The 16828-nt window shown below is 65.8% G+C and overlaps 1 protein-coding gene across 1 annotated transcript in view; it reads right to left on the reverse strand.

The window, feature by feature from the left end:
- Positions 1 to 11368: 11368 nt before the first annotated feature.
- Positions 11369 to 16828, reverse strand: part of LOC135880880 (laminin subunit beta-2-like) — a 33864-nt gene continuing 28404 nt past the window's right edge. The window contains exons 28-34 of the mRNA XM_065407262.1: positions 15100 to 15303; positions 14732 to 14876; positions 14306 to 14513; positions 13472 to 13613; positions 12274 to 12450; positions 11734 to 11890; positions 11369 to 11502 (exon numbers count right to left, since the gene is read on the reverse strand). Coding sequence (XP_065263334.1) covers positions 11369 to 11502; positions 11734 to 11890; positions 12274 to 12450; positions 13472 to 13613; positions 14306 to 14513; positions 14732 to 14876; positions 15100 to 15303 — 1167 coding nt within the window. The remainder of the gene's footprint in view (positions 11503 to 11733; positions 11891 to 12273; positions 12451 to 13471; positions 13614 to 14305; positions 14514 to 14731; positions 14877 to 15099; positions 15304 to 16828) is intronic.

Below are 16828 nucleotides of genomic sequence, written 5' to 3' on the forward strand. Positions count from 1 at the left end.
TCTTCACCCTGCGGGAGAAGCCGGTGAGCGGGGCGGGGCCGGGCCGGATCGGATCCCCTCTCCCCCCGGAGACGCGCCCACCCGGTCCCGCTCACCTGCCCGGCCCGGCTCGGCTCGGCTCGGTCCCGCTCTGCCCGGGCCCGAAGTTGGCGAAGTTGGCGAGCGGCCGGAGGGAAAGTGCGGGGCGGATTCGCCGCTGGGATCCGGGGCCGCGGCCAGGGGAGGAGCCGGCCGGGGGCTCCCGGGGGCGGCGCCTCGTAGGGGGACCAAAGGGAAAACGGGACCCCCGGCTGCTCCCGCCCCCCCGGCCCGTTCCCGGCCCCGGGGCTTCAGAAAGGGCCTGTCCCGGCACGTGCCAAGGGGCCCAACGGCCCCCCCGTGCGGCCCGGCAGCGGCGTGTCCGTGTGCCCGGGGTGCCCGGGGCAGCGGGCGGGCGGCGCAGTGGGGCGGGGGGTGCCGCAGGCAGGGACAGTTCCCCTGCAGGCAGCCGCCGGCTCAGCCCGGGGAGCCCTAGCCCAGGTGCTGGAACTGGGGGGTGCAGCACCCCTGACGTGACGCGTCTCCATCCTATCGGGTTTTGCAGTTTGGTTCCCCGGCTCAGCCCCGTACACATCGCTCCAGCGCCCCTGGTCAGCAGGCGCAGCCCCGGGGAGCCGCCGGGCACAGACGTGGGGAGCCGGTGGGCGCGGGACCAGGGGAGCCGCCGGGCACAGACGTGGGAAGCCGGCGGGTGCGGGCACAGACGTGGGGAGCCGGCGGGCACAGCCCCGGGGAGCCAGCGGGCACAGCCCCGGGGAGCTGCCGGGCACAGACGTGGGGAGCCGGCAGGCGCGGCCCAGGTGAGCTGCCGGGCACAGATGTGGGGAGCCGGCGGGTGCGGGCCCAGGGGAGCCGGCGGGCACAGACACGGGGAGCTGCCGGGAACAGATGCAGGGAGCCGGCGGGCACAGACGTGGGGAGCCAGCAAGCACAGACACGGGGAGCTGCCAGGCACAGATGCAGGGAGCCGGCAGGTTCAGGCCCAGGGGAGGTGCCGGGCACAGACGTGGGGAGCTGGCGGGCGCAGGCCCAGGGGAGGTGCCGGGCACAGACGGGGGGAGCCGGCGGGCGCAGGCACAGATGCAGGGAGCCGGCGGGCACAGGCCCAGGGGAACTGGCGGGCACAGACGTGGGGAGCCAGCGAGCACAGACACGGGGAGCTGCCAGGCACAGATGCAGGGAGCCAGCGAGCACAGACACGGGGAGCTGCCGGGCACAGATGCAGGGAGCCGGCGGGCACAGACGTGGGGAGCCAGCAAGCACAGACACGGGGAGCTGCCAGGCACAGATGCAGGGAGCCGGCAGGTTCAGGCCCAGGGGAGGTGCCGGGCACAGACGTGGGGAGCTGGCGGGCGCAGGCCCAGGGGAGGTGCCGGGCACAGACGGGGGGAGCCGGCGGGCGCAGGCACAGATGCAGGGAGCCGGCGGGCACAGGCCCAGGGGAACTGGCGGGCACAGACGTGGGGAGCCAGCGAGCACAGACACGGGGAGCTGCCAGGCACAGATGCAGGGAGCCAGCGAGCACAGACACGGGGAGCTGCCAGGCACAGATGCAGGGAGCCGGCGGGCGCAGGCCCAGGGGAGGTGCCGGGCACAGACGGGGGGAGCCGGCGGGCGCAGGCACAGATGCAGGGAGCCGGCGGGCACAGGCCCAGGGGAACTGGCGGGCACAGACGTGGGGAGCCAGCGAGCACAGACACGGGGAGCTGCCAGGCACAGATGCAGGGAGCCAGCGAGCACAGACACGGGGAGCTGCCGGGCACAGATGCAGGGAGCCGGCGGGCGCAGGCCCAGGGGAGCTGCCGGGCACAGATGCAGGGAGCCGGCGGGCGCAGCCCCGGGGAGCCGGCGGGCACAGACACGGGGAGCTGCCGGGCACAGATGCAGGGAGTCGGCGGGCGCAGGCCCAGGGGAGGTGCCGGGCACAGACGTGGGGAACTGGCGGGCGCAGGCCCAGGGGCTCAGCTCCTGTCCAGACGGCTCCGGCTTTTCCCCCGCGCTGGCAGGGCCGGGCTGGAATGCACGTCCGGCGGGGGCGGGGGCGGGGGCTGCAGGACAGACGCTGGCAGCCAAGGCCGGATTTCAGTCAAGGGCGGCTGGGCCAAATCCCGCCCCCACCCCACCCGCTACAGCCCAGCTGGTGGGTTTGGGAAGCTGCTTCCTCAGGCCCCCCCTCCCCAGTGAGCCTGTCTCAGCGCCCAGCCAGGGGTCCCTGTAGAGCCAGCCCCAGTGCCCTGCCGCAGAGCCAGCTGCAGCTCTGCAGTGGGCAAAGGGTCCCTGTAGAACCAGCCCCACCCCAGAGGCAGTCGCCTCAGTGCCGAACGAGGGGGTTTGGTGAACTAATGTGGCACTGATCGCTCGGTTCAGCCTCACCTCCGGGCACCTAACTACACAGTGGCCCCCGCCAGCTTCACACTGTGTCCCCCCCCCCCCCCGTGCCAGGGGGCTGGTGCTGCCCTGGCTGGCTGCAGCATATGTGGGGCGGGGCGGGGGTTGGATATTCTCATTACGAAGAGCAGCAGCGAAGTCGATCCCAGCTGTGCCAGCCGCTGTTGTCCTTGTGGGTCAGTGTTAACCCCCCATGGTGCTGGATGGGGCTGCCCTGAGCTATTGGCTCAGACTGGCAGCAGGCCCAGGCAGGCCGTGCGGCGCCGGCCACGCTTGGGCAATGGACGCTGGGTCTGGGCCCCAGTAAATATCCCTGCTCGGAGCTGCTCCATGCACGGGCCCTGCTCAGCACCGATTCGGGGCCCTGGCCGGCCTGTGACCCCTCCCTGGAAGGGGGGAGCATGGTGGCACCCCGCAGCGATGCAGCCTCTGGCCAGGGCCAGCAGCTCACGCTGCCTGCAGGGATGTGGGGACTCTGCAGGCTGCCCTTGGTGGGCACAGCTTGGGCAGCTCAGTCCTTGGGCAAGGCAGCCTGACCCCCATGCCAGGCCCGGCCCTGCCCACCCCGCTCATGCCAGCACAAGCAGGGCCAAGCCCTCGCGCTGGAAGCAGAAGGACCCAGCCCAGAGCTCCCCTGGTTCCCCCTCAGGAATGGACAAGCTCCTGGGCTTTGGACCCTGCTCCTGCGTGGGCCCGGGGCTGCCCCGCTGCTGGGGCTTTGGGGTCCTGCCCCGGTGCTCCCCAAGCAGTGATTGCTCCAGTCCTGGGCCAGCCTCTGGCCCTGCCACCAGCCAGGCTGCCCCATGGCACCTGCCTCCCTCACGCTGGAGCGGCCTGGGGAGGAAATGTGCTGGGGCAAAGAGGGGCTGCTCAGCCCTGATCGGGGGGCTCGGGCTGCCCCTGGACAGGGTGGGGGCAGGGTGTTCCAAGAGCCGGTTCCACCCCAAAGGGACCGTTCAGTCATTGAGCCCGACCCCCACCTAGTCCAGGGCGGAGCCCCGTGTCCAGCTCACAAGGGCTGCTAGCTCTCGGCCAGCCCCTCGGGGTACAAGCCTCTGGCTGGGGGAGCCGGCCTGGGGACAGATCCGCTCTCTGCGTCTGCCCTGAGCTCCCTGCACCCCCTGCTGGCCGCTGCTCCCTGGGGGCGCTGACGGACCGGGACAAGGAACCGTTCCCCGGACATGCTGCCCGGCCCAGTCCCGCTTGCCCAGGCCTCGGCTCCCCACAAAATGCGGTCCCAAGCCCCTGCCACGTTCTCACCCTCACCTGGGCGCATGGGCCCCAGACCTGGATGGTGCCATGGGCAGGCTGGCTGGGTTTGGGACGGGGCCTGCGGGTGAAGGGGACACACCAGTGCCTGCAGGCGGGGCAGAGTCCGCATTGGCCTGTGACGAAGTGGGGTTTTATTCATCTGGTTATGTTGCATGTGAGTCTTACTGTCCTATACCAATACGGTGTGTGCCTCAGTTTCCCTGTGTGCTGCACCATACTGCGGGGGTGGGAATTGGGGGTGTGAATTTTGCTGAGGCCCTCAGGGCAGGTGAGGCTGCCCAACTGTTTGCACCTGTGTAACCTGAGACCCAGGAGGGGGGATGCGACCAGGTGACACCTTTGGCCCTGAAGCGAGACAAAGAGAAGGGGGAGGGGCAACAGGGGGTGTTGGAGGTCGGGTGGCTGGAGGCTGGCAGTCTGTGTGGGGGGACTGGCGGGGGGGGGGGGGGGGAGTCCAGGCTGCCTGGCCCAGGATTCCCAAGATGGACTTGGCTGAAAGTCACTGATTTCTGTGCTAACAAGCTCTGCCCTACGCTGTGATCCTGTCAAGTAATAAACCTTCTATTTTCCCGGCTGGCTGAGAGTCACGGCTGACTGCGGAGTTGGGGGGCAGGACCTCTGGCTGCCCCAGGACCCTGCCCAAGCGGACTCGCTGCGGGAAGCGCACGGAGGGGCAGGGGAGGCTGGATGCTCCAAGGTCAGACCCAGGAAGGTGAAGCCGTGTGAGCTTCTTGCCCTGGAGCCAGTCTGCTCACAGAGAGGAGACTTCCCCAGAGTCCTGCCCGGCTTTGTAGGGAGCAGTTCCAGAGCATGGCCCGGGGACTCCGTGAAAATTGGTGGCAGAGGTGGGATAAAATTGCACCCCATGGACAGAGCATCCTGCAGTAAGTGACTGGGGAGCAGTAGAACGAAGGGGGATTAGCAGGTGGGCTGAAGGCTCCTAGAGGTGCGGTTCCAGGAGACTACGGCTTGACCCCGCGAGAGAGTGGACCCCCGCGAAGGGCTGTCACCCTGAAGCGGTTCCTCCCAGGGACCGTGGGGAGCGGAGAGCACAGGCCTGTGAGTCCATGACCACGTGGGAACAGCGTGGAGACGGCCTATAACCATCTCCTTACAAAGGACGTTGTAGAGCTGTGCAGAGAGGGCTGCGCATTGGAAAGCACACTAAGGCACAGCTGATTGCCTAGTTGGAAGAGGAGGATCGCTCTAAGGAGACCATTCCTCACCCAGCTGGGGCCACAAGCAGCCAGGCAGCCCCAGGACCCACCTATCCGACCAGCAGGGGATCTTTTATTAATGGAGAGATCCTATCTCCTAGAACTGGAAGAGACCTTGAAAGATCAAGTCCAGCCCCCTGCCTTCACTAGCAGGACCAAGTACTGATTTTGCCCCAGATCCCTAAGTGGCCCCCTCAAGGATTGAACTCACAACCCTGGGTTTAGCAGGCCAATGCTCAAACCACTGAGCTATCCCTCCCCACATCTTCCCGACCGAGTTCCCCATCGGTGGAGCTGAGACGGTTGGAGTTGGAAATGGAGCTGAAACTGAGAGCGCTGGAGGACGGTGAGAAGGAACGGCAGGACCGGGAGAGACAGAGGCAGCATGAACTGGCGATGGCGGAACTGAGAAGCAGAGAGACCCCTTCTGTGGTGAGTGGGGATGGGCCCAGGGGGGCTAAGCCCGCAGGGACCGCCGATATCAAAGTGCTGCCTCAGTTTAAGGAAGGGGATGATATAGGCGCCTTCCTCACTGCCTTTGAGAAGGCTGCAATGTGCACCAGGTTGACCCTGCAGACAGGCTTCGGCATCTCACCCCCTTACTGGGTCCCAAGACCATAGGGATGTTCAGCCAGATGGATGGGGTGGAAGCAGGGGACTATGAACTGTTCACACAGGCCCTGCTGCGCAGGTTTCAGCTGACCCCCGAGGCGTACAGGAAACGGTTCTGGGGTGTGCAGAAGACCAAGGGGATGACCTATCTGGAACTGGCCATGCTGATGGGGTGAGTGAATGGGGCCGGGGCCCAGACCAAGGAGGATGTGATTGAACTGGTGGGCCTGGAGCGACTATGAACTCTGCCCCCCTGAGCTGAGGACGTGGCTGGTGGACAAGAGGCCGAAGGACCTGCACCGGGCGGGGTGTCTGGCTGACGAGTTTGTAGCCAGCAGGTCGGGATATGGAGTCCCAGGGGGACAGGCCCACGTCAGTGCAAAAGGGGGTCACCAGGGGCTCCCCTGAAGGGAGTCTCGGATAAATCCCTCCCGAGAGGCACAGCCAGTACCGGAGCCAACCGACCGGCCCCAGGGGACCAACGGGACCTGAGGTGTAATTACTGTGGGCAGGGGGGCCACAGATGGGCCCGGTGCCAAAAGCTCAGGGACTGGATGAGCAAACCGAGCCCTCAAAGGGTTACCTGGGCCGGGGCCCAGCCGGAGGAGGGGCTGGCAGTTTAGCAATGGCCCAAGAGGGAGGAGTCTCCCAGGCCAGCTCCTGGGGGCAGTGGGATGCTCGGGATTCAAAGGTCTCAGTCTACCGGGGGGCGGCCCCGAGGACTGAGTGCTTTGTTCCCCTGGAGGTGGATGCGAAGCAGGTCACAGGATCCTGGGATACGGGCATGGAGGTGATGCTGGCCCGGCCCGAGGTGGTGGCCCCAGACCGGGTGGTGCCCAACACCTACCTGACCCTGACGGGCGTGTGCAGGCCCCCATTTAAGGTACCCGTGGCGAGGATACATCTGAAATGGGGGGTGAAGGAGGGACCCAAGACATGGGGGTGCACCATCAGTTGCCAAGGTGCTGATGGGGGGGTGACCTGGCGGATTGGCCGGGCAGCCCCCAGAGCGCCCTAGTCATCACCCGTAGCCAGAGCCAGTGAAGGGCTCTGCCCTGACACTGGGGGCGGTGCCCTGCCAGGGGTGCAGGTCTCTACCCCAGTGGGAAAGGAGCCACTGGGGACAGGACTTGGTGGGGCTGTGGCCTTGGGCTCAGCCACTGAGAGGGAGCAGGTCCACACCCCTTCCCCAGACCGAGCTGCGGAAGGATCCCTCCCTAGAGAAGCTGAGGGAACTGCTGGCCACAGCATGATGACACCCCTGGGGGAAGGCTGCTGGGAGAGATTCCTGTGGGAGAAGGGGTTCCTCTACCGGGAATGGGCTCCCCAAGGGGAAGTGGAACCGTGGGGGATCAGGAGACAGCTGGTGGTCCCCCAGAAGTACCGCCACAGGCTACTGTACCTGGCCCACGATATCCCTCTCTCGGGACACCAGGGAATCTGGCGCACCAGACAGAGGCTGCTACAGAACTTTTACTGGCCTGGGGTCTTTGATGCTGTCCAGCAATACTGCAGGTCCTGCGACTCCGGCCAGAGGGTGGGGAAGGCCCTGGACAAGGGGAAAGCAGCTTTGAGGCCCCTGCCCATCATAGAGGAGCCTTTCCAGAAGGTGGCCGTGGACATAGTGGGGCCCCGCAGCAGGGCGACTCAGGCTGGGAAGAAATACATCCTGGTGGTGGTAATTTCACTACTCGCTACCCCGAGGCGGTGGCCTTGTCCTCTCTCGAGACAGACACCGTGGCAGACGCACTGCTGACCGTTTTCAGCAGAGTGGGGTTCCCCGAGGACGTCCTTACAGACCAGGGCTCCAATTTCACGTCAACTCTGCTCCGGTGCTTGTGGGAGAAGTGTGGGGTCCGACACACCTGGGCCTCAGCGTATCACCCTCAGTCCAACGGGCTGGTGGAGAGGTTCAATGGGACCCCAGAGATGATGCTGAAGACCTTTATGGCCCAGCACCCGCAGGACTGGGACAAGTATTTATCCCACCTGCTGTTTGCGTACCGGGAAGTGCCCCAGGAATCAAACAGGGTCTCTCCTTTCGAGTTGCTGTACGGGAGGAGAGTGAGGGGACCCCTGGACTTGATGCGGGACGAATGGGAGGGGAAGGCCTCCCCCAATGGAGAATCAGTGGTGGAGTATGTACTGAATTTCCCGGAAAAGCTCGCTGAGCTCACGGACTTGGCCAAGGAGAATCTAGCCAGGGCCCAAGGGAAGCAGAAGGTTGGTACGATCGCTCAGCGTGTGCCTGCGCCTATGCCACCGGGGACCAGGTGATGGGTCTCATTCCCCTGAGAAAGAACAAACTACAGGCTGCCGGGGACGGGCCCTTGAAGGTCATCAAGCAGCTGAATGAGGTGAACGATGTGGTGGAACTGTCTAACCGGGCTCACAGCCACCGGGTGAACCATGTCAACATGAAGCCGTACTGGGACAGGGAGAATTTGGTACTGGCCATGTGTGGCCAGTGGGAGGAGCAGGGAGATGATCCCCTGTGGATCTATTCCCTGAGACAGGCCGGCCCTTCGCTGGAATCAATTCCCCTCTCAGACCCGCTAACCCCTGCCCAGCAGGCAGAGATCTGAGAGGTGCTGGGTTCCTACCGGCAGCTGTTCTCCAACCGGCCTGGGCTCACTAACCTGGCTGTCCCCCAGGTGGAGACAGGAGCCCACCCCCCTGTAAGATGCTCCCTGTTCCGGGTTACTGGAAAACAGCCCAGAACCTGGAGGGAGAGGTCAGTGACCCAGCTGTCTCCGAGTCCTTGGGCCTCTCCTGTGGTGTTGGTCCCCAAGAAGGACGGGTCAATCCGGTTTTGTGTGGATTACTGGAGGCTTAATGCTATCACCAAGTTCGATGCCTACCCCGTGCCTAGGCCTGACGAGCTCCTGGAGAAGCTGGGGGGGCTCGTTATCTCACGACTATGGATCTCACCAAGGGCTACTGGCAAGTACCTTTGGATCCGGATGCCCAACTGAAATCGGCTTTTATCACTCCTCTGGGGTTATACGAGTTCCTGGTCCTGCCTTTCGGCCTAAAGGGGGCACCTGCCACCTTCCAGCACCTGGTGGACCAGTTACTCAAGGGGATGGAGAATTTTGCCCTGGCGTATATTGATGACATCTGTGTTTTTAGCCAGACCTGGGAGAATGATGTGTCCCAGGTTAAACAAGTGCTGGGCCGGCTCCGGGATGCAGGTCTGACTATAAAAGCAGCTGGGAAGTGCAAGGTGGGGATGTCAGAGGTGTCCTACCTGGGCTACAAAGTGGGGAGAGGCTGCCTAAAGCCAGAGCGGGCCCAGGTGGAGGTGATCAGAGACTGGCCGCTCCCCAGACTAAAAAGCAGGTCCAGGCTTTCATTGGGATGGTGGGGCACTACCGGAGGTTTGTGCCCCACTTTAGCGCCATAGCCGCCCCCATCACCGAGCTATGCAAGAAGGGAAAGCCGGACAAGGTGGTCTGGACCGAGCAGTGCCAGAAGGCTCTCTGGGCGCTGAAGGAAGCTCTGGTCAAGGCCCTGGTGCTGGTAAACCCAGACTTTGACAAGCCCTTTATGGTGTTCATCGACAGACACGGGGCTGGGAGCAGTGCTAATGCAGGTTGACGGAAAGGTGGAGAGACACCCCAGGAAGCTGCTGCCCCAGGAAGCTGCTGCCCCGGGAGCAGCACTATGCGGCCATCGAGAAGGAATGCCTGGCCATGGGGTGGGCCTTTAAAAAGCTGCAGCTGTATCTCTTTGGGAGGCGCTTCACCATGTAAACAGACCATTCGCACCTGACGTGGCTACACCAGATGAAAGGGGCCAATGCCAAACTCCTGAGGTGGAGTCTCCAGCTTCAGGATTATGACATGGAGGTGGTCCAGGTTAAGGGGAGTGCCAACGTTATAGCCGATGCTTCGTCCCAGAGAGGGGGGCCGGAACTTCCCCAGGCCCCTGGCTAAAGTGACCCCGTTCAGTTCGGTCTCAGAAGGGGGAGAGAAGTGACGAAGTGGGGTTTTATTCATCTGGTTGTGTTGCATGTGAGTCTTACTGTCCTATACCAATACAGTGTGTGCCTCAGTTTCCCTGTGTGCTGCACCATACTGCGGGGGTGGGAATTGGGGGTGTGAGTTTTGCTGAGGCCCTCAGGGCAGGTGAGGCTGCCCAACTGTCTGCACCTGTGTAACCTGAGACCCAGGAGGGGGATGTGACCAGGTGACACCTTTGGCCTGGGAAGCGAGATACAGAGAAGGGGGAGGGGCATGAAGGGGGTGGCGGAGGTGGGGGGGGGCTGGAGGCTAGCAGTCTGTGGGGGGGGGGGGGTTGGGGGGGAGGCCAGGCCACCTGGCCCAAGATGGACTTGGCTGAAAGTCACTGATTTCTGTGCTAACAAGCTCTGCCCTACGCTGGGTTCCTGTCAGCTAATAAACCTTCTGTTTTCCCGGCTGGCTGAGAGTCACGTCTGACTGCGGAGTTGGGGGGCAGGACCTCTGGCTGCCCCAGGACCCCGCCCGGGTGGACTCGCTACGGGAAGTGCACGGTGTGGAAGAGGTGTTGAATGCTCTGAGCTCAGACCCAGGAAGTTTCTTGCCCGGGGACAGTCTGCTCCGAGAGAGGAGGCTCCCCAGAGCTCTGCCCGGCTGCGTAGGGAGCAGCTCCAGCATCGCCCTGGGCCTCCGGGGCAGAGTGAGCATCGGGCCGTGGCTCCCTTGGGTGCTGGGGCAGAGCCCGGCGCAGGCGCAGGCACGTGACACGGAGCAGCCGGGGCTGCGGGCTCAGGCCTTTATTTGCAGAGTCCAGGGTTGCTACAGACGCTGGCTGGGGCAGAGCCTGGAGCCGCATGAGGGGGCCCCTGCCAGGTAGGGCCCGCACCTGGCTGCCCACTCGCTCCCTAGCTCACTGCTGGGCCCCACGGCACTGCCCGCCCAGGAGCCCAGAGCACCCTGGCTGGCTGGCAGCTGGCACAGCCCATGGCCAGGGTGGGCACCGGCAGGGCACAGAGCAGGCTGCCAGCAGAACTCCTGGCTCCCCCTATGGGGGGCAAAGGGTATGGGGCTGTGGGGTGGCTGGGGCATCCCTGCCAGTGGAGGGGCCTGCACGCCAGCGCTGAGCCCCACGGCAGCACGGGCACTTGGCTCTGCCCTCCCTGTGAGGCATTCCCCAGCCCCACCTGCTGGGGTGTGTGGGAGGGGCAGGAAATAATCCCATGACTGTCTGGGATGCGGGGGCAGGGGCCTCATCACACCATGAACCTGTGTCCCCAGGGGGGGCCCTGTTAGGGGTGTCTCTCTGCCCTGTGGAGGGGGGGTGTCCTTGGGGGGGCCCTGCTGGGGGTGTCTCTCTGTGCTGGGGGCCCTGCTCCCTATTTCAATGCAGGCAGAGAAGGGGGACGAGTGGGACCCAAATCCCTCGTCCGTTTGCCTAGTCTGCATTGCAGGGGGGAAGGGGGCAGGCAACCCCCACCGCTCCCTCAGGGGAGCCCCCAGCTGCTGCCAGCAGCCCACTGAGCCCTTCCAAGGGTGACCAGTGCCCGAGGTCACAGGCCCAGCCCAGCAGCCACGGTCAGCTCCCCAGCCCTGGGGGGCGGGGGGGGACAAGGCAGCACGGCGGGGAAAGGGGGAGCAGGACACTGCAGCCCAGCGGGCGCGGGGGTCCAGACTGGCAGTCAGGCGGGGCAGGGGGGCACCGTGGGGGTCCAGACTGGTGGGCAGGCAGGGGGCACCACGGAGGAAGGCGCGGGGGTCCAGACTGTCAGTCCGGCCCGGGGGGGCGGGGGGCACCGTGGGGGTTCAGACTGGCAGGGGGGAGGGGGGCACTGCGGGGGTCCAGCCTGGCTGTCTGGCCCGGCGGGCGGTACCCTGGCACTAGCAGGTGGCGTAGGCATTGGCCTTCTCCCTGATCTCCTCCAGCAGCCCAGAGACCCGTCTCTCCAGCGCCTGCAGCTGCGTGGCCTTGGACTCCAGCACCTCCTCGCCGGCCTCGAAGCGCCGCTCCAGCTCTGCAGACAGGCGGAGACAGCGGTGAGCTCCCCGCCATGGCCGCAGCACCTACGGGGACCCTGCCCCCCACGCCGGGCCCTTCGCACGCCACAGCCAGCCTGGCCCGCAGCCCCCACGCGGCACGTGCCCATACCCCTCCCAGAGCACCCGTCTGAATGGGGGGCCGCAGGGACCCTGGCGAGTGGGGCTGGGCACTGCTCCTGCCGCCCCCAGCCACGCGCCCCGGGTACCTTCCAGCTTCCTCTGGCTGCCGCTGGCCTTGTCCAGGAGCTGCTGGGCGTCCTGCAGGAGCCGCGTCGCCCGGAGCAGCGCGTCGCCCGAGGCCCCGGCCAGCCCACCCACCTGGCTCTCCAGCGCCGCGTACCGCTGCCTCACCGCTGCCAGCGCCTGGGGCAGAGGGGCACAGGCTGACACCCAGCGCCAGGCTTGTGGGGGTCCTGCCCTCTGGGTGCGCGGGCCCACTGCCCCCAATGCCCAGTGCTGCAGTGAGGGGGAGGGGGGCGAGCAGACGGGTGGGGGAAGGGCATGGGCTAGCAGGTGGTGGAGAGGGTGCTGTGCGGGGGGGGGGAGGGTGTGGGCTGGGGGGAGGGCGCTGTGCGGGGGAGGAGGAGGGTGTGGGCTGGGGGGGGGGAGGATGCTGTGTGGGGGCAGGGGAGGGCTCTGTGCGGGGGAGAGGGAGGGCAGGGGTTGGCATCCACGGGCCCAGGGGAGGGGTCACATGCTGGAAGCAGCATTTCCAGGCTCTGCACGGCAGGACCGGGGGCTCTCACCTGGCCCAGCGTCCCTGTGGCTGACACGGCTCGCTCAGCTTTCTCCTTGGCCTCCTTGGCCAGCCCCCGGTTGGCCCTGGACTTGTCCTGCAGGGCAGCCACCTGCTTCGCCAGCGCCTGCAGGGGCCTCAGCACCCGCGCCTCCTTCTCCTGCAGCCCCTGGAGCCTGCGTTCGGCCTGCGCGGGACAGAGGGGGATGGGGCCGGAGCCAGCGGGACGGGAGTGCCCCAGGTCCCACCCATCCCCGCAGCGTGGCCGCTACAGGCTGCCCATGGGGCTGTGGCCTGGCCCAGCCTGTGGGAGCCCCTCTGGCCCCCGCCTCCAGGCTGAGAGTCCACACAGCCCCAGCGAGTCCCCAGCCCGGCCCGGCCCCGGGAAGAGCAGCTGGGGACGGGAGGGGAGGGCTCCAGCCAGCGGAGGTAAGGGGGGTTCAGGGCGTGGGGATCAGGCCGTTGGCTGCAGCCAGATGAAAAGAGCAGCCGTGCAGCAGCATTAGCCGAGGAGCAGGAAGTCACGGCCGCACCGTCCATCGAAATGACATTGAACAAGGTCCTATCGGGCTGGCGGGACGGAGACCCCGTCCTACTGCCCCCACCATCACCAGGGACAGCCACAGCTTCAGCTGGCTACGAACAGCGTCTGTCTGTCAACGGGCGTGGGGGTGAAACCCTCGTTCCCCCGTGCGCTGTCGGCGCCCCACGCCCTGGCGTTCACTGGCTGGGGCTTTGCCGGTTCCTCTCGGGCTGGGCCAGGATTGGTGGGGAACGTTGTTACGCTGGGCTAGGATTGGCTAGTAAGATGTTAGGGTAACGATTGGCTATGGCAGAGCCAACCAGAACTCAGGGCACTCCATAAACTGGGCTCCAAAGGGAGTTCTTGGGAACCCATCCAGGCCCCAGCCGAGAGCCGCCCGAGCTCAGCTCTCTGCCCATGACACCGGCAGAGACCGGAGCCCCCCAGACGGCCCTGACCCTGGCTGGCCGCAGGGAGTGTGAGGAACCAGAGGCCATGGAGGGTATCACTGGGTGAGGCTCTTTCCCTGGGAAAAGGTCCTGCCCCCCGGCAGCAGCCGTGTGCACCCAGAGCCCCACGCACTGGGAACGGGGGGGTGCCTGAATGTGTGCGGATAACTCCGGGGCAGGACACAGCCTGGCTTGGGGGGGGCCACGAGGGTCCCCAGGATGGCAGAGCCCCTCACCTCCTTCACGCTGCTCTCCACGCCCCGGACCGCCTCCTTGGTGCTCCTCAGTGCCTGCCCCGCCACGGACACCTGGACCTTCGCCCCTGCCAGCACCTCCTGCGTGGCCGCGATCACCCCCCTCACGCCCACTGCTCGCTCCCTGGGGACACAGGACAGCGTCAGCCTCAGGGCCCCTCCCCACCCCTGCCCCCAGGCAGCTGCCCCGCCCTGACCCCACAGCGCCCCCTGCTGGGAGCTCCCCCCACAGCACCCCCTGCCCCGCCCCCACAGCGCCCCCTGCTGGGAGCTCCCCCCACAGCCACCCCCTGCCCCGCCCCCACAGCGCCCCCTGCTGGGAGCTCCCCCAGAGCCGCCCCCTGCCCCGCTCCCACAGCGCCCCCTGCTGGGAGCTCCCCCCAGCCAGCGGCCCACCCCCACAGCGCCCCCTGCTAGGAGCCCCCCCAGAGCCAGCGCCCTGCCCCGCCCCCACAGCGCCCCCTGCTGGGAGCTCCCCACAGCCAGCGCCCTGCCCCACCCCCACAGCGCCCCCTGCTGGGAGCTCCCCCCACAGCCACCCCCTGCCCTGCCTCCACAGCACCCCCTGCTGGGAGCTCCCCACAGCCAGCGCCCCACCCCCACAGCACCCCCTGCTGGGAGCCCCCCCGCTAGCGCCCCACCCCCACAGCACCCCCTGCTGGGAGCTCCCCAGAGCTGCCCCCTGCCCCACCCCCACAACCAGCACCCTGCTCCCACAGCGCCCCCTGCAGGGAAAGGCTGGGACCAGAGTAGCCAGAAACTCCCCCCACGCGCTCTGCAAGTGCCCCTGGCCTGCTCCCATCCCCGGTAACTCACCTGGCCTGCCCTGCCCGTGTGAGCAGCTCCTTGGCGGCAGCCAGGCCGTGGGCCGTGCTGTTCAGGACTGCGTCCACCCCGTCCAGCTGCCGGATACTGTCCTGGATCTCCTGCAGCAGGTGCCGGACCCTGCTGGGGCTGCTGGGCAGGGAGATGTTCAGCACCTGCCGGGCCACCAGCTCGATGCTCTCCGGGTCGGCTCCCTCCTCTGCAGACAGGGAAGGCCCTCAGCGGGGGCAAGCCAGGGCATGGCTGGGCACCCACAGGACTGGAGCAGCCGCCAACTTGGGCCCCGGTTCACCCCATGCCTGCCCGTGGCTGGGCCTGGCGTAGCGGTTGCCCTGGGACGCCCACCACGCCAGGCTGCAGAGGGCACCGGAGCTCCTGGGAACCCCAGGCCCACCCCAGCTCCGCTCCGGCTCCTACCTGCCAGGAAGCCCTTGATCTTCTGGATGAATTCTCGCAGCCTGGCTGTGGACTCCTCCATGTGGCCTCTGGCTACCTGAGACCCATCCAGTGTCTCCTGGGCTCGTCTCCTGGCGCCCCGGGCCAGCTCCTGGATCTCCTGCACCTGGAAGGGCCTCACAGCTGATTGCTCCCGGCTGGTGCCAGCTGGCAGCACAGGCATGTGACTGGCACATTTGTGTGCGCACAAAGCTGCGTGGGGCGAGGGCAGTGCCCACAGGCGTGCGAGGCTAGCAGACCCTGTGAGAGACACCCTCACCGGGACCCCTGCAGCTTAAATCATAGCCTGATGCCCGAGGAGACCGTCCCTGCCCCTGCCCACGCCGTACCTTAAGAGCGATGGTGCCCAGCTGCCCGGCCGTGCTTTCCAACTGGCGTGAGACATCCTGGGCGGAGCGCAGGGCCTGCGTGGAGACGGGGAGCGCCCCCCTGCAGCCTGGGCCCCCACAGCGCCGCTGCCCGGAGTCATCCTGGCAGGAGGCCCCTCCACAGGGGGCTTGTTCGCAGCCCTGATCTCCCTGCGCCCCACAGATCTGCAGGGCAGAGAGCGCATGGCAGGGGGTCAGCCGGAGAGCCAGCCGGCCCCAGGGGAGGAGGGCAGAACCCTGGGCTTGCCATTGCATTCGCTGAGGGCCCCACAGCTGGGAGGGAGGCGGCGACAAAGGGGGAATGATTTGTATGACTCCAGGGTGTGCCTCAGTTTCTCCCTGTGCTCCACATGGCTACCGGGGGCGGGGAGGAGGGTTCAGTTTGCTCCCAGGGCGGCTCAAGGCCTGTTCTACACTAGGAAATGAAGTCAGTGTTACCACATCGCTCAGGGGGCTGAAAAATCGTCCTCCTGGAGCGACCCGATCTGAGCCCAGTGGAGGCAGCGCTAGGTAGATAGGAGAGTTCTCCCAGCGATCCTGCCACCCCTCTAGGGGAGGTGGATTGGGACAACGTGGGACTATTTGGTCATGTTTTTATGAGGCCTGTCCGTGCCTCAGTTTCCCCGCGGTGCTGCCTGGCTCCCCAGTGGGTGGGGAAGGGCTGATTGCTCTCAGGGTAGGGGAAGCGACGTGGCCGTCTGGGCCTTGCTCCCCATGTCACTGGGGCATCTGAGAAGACACTGGCGACTCCACTCGCCAGGACGCTGGCACCGAGCACCCAACGCCCCAGAGGGACCTGAGCTCCCTGCCTCCCCTGGGGGGCTGAACAATCCCCCGCTGAGATCAAAGCACTGGGGGGGAAGAGCTGGGGGCTGGCAGGAGCCGGGGCTCTCCCCGGGGCTCTGCCGAAGGAGGGCAGACAGACAGAGCCTGTACCAAGGGGCTGGGCGCTGGCTGAGCAGGATGGCCGATGCTGCAACCTTCACCTCCCTGTGCCGCGCCAGGGGACAGCGCTGGGGGAGTCGCTGCAGGCGCTGGGCGAGGGGCATCGGTCCCTGCACAGTGGGCAGGGCTCTGCCCGGCTCTGGCTCAGGGGCACTCGCTGGGCAGAGCTCGCAGGGCGGAGCAGGGGCTGGAGCCCAGAGCGCCAGTGTCATAAACATACAGCTAAGGGGAGCATCAAATCCCTCCTTACCCTGTAAAGGGTTAAGAAGCTCAAATAACCTGGTTGGCACCTGACCAAAAGGACCAATAAGGGGAGAAGATACTTTCAAATCTGTGGGGGAAGGTTTTTGATTTGGGTCAGCGAGGAACCAGGGCAGGGAAAATACAGCTCCCTTAGCCATATCTGAACTAAGCATCTAATAGTACAGAAATAGGAAGTAATAGCAAGGAAATGCGTTAGCTTGTCCTTTGTTTTAGCTTGTGAATTTTCCCTGTGCTAAGAGGGAGGTTTATCCCTGGTTTTGTAACTTTAAAGTTTTGCCTAGAGGGGAAATCCTCTGTGTTTTGAATCCATCCTTCCATCCTGATTTTACAGAGGTGCTTCTTTTATTTTTTTTTCTTTATAATAAAGTTCTGTTTTTTAAAGAACCTGACTGGGTTTTAGTGTCCTAAAAACCCCAGGGTCTGGTCTGTGCTCACCTTGGTCACTCTCAAGCCTTCCCAGGAAAGGGGGTGAAGGGGCTTG

This window comes from Emys orbicularis, chromosome 7, assembly GCF_028017835.1.
Source record: "Emys orbicularis isolate rEmyOrb1 chromosome 7, rEmyOrb1.hap1, whole genome shotgun sequence".
Lineage (NCBI taxonomy): Eukaryota > Metazoa > Chordata > Testudines > Emydidae > Emys > Emys orbicularis.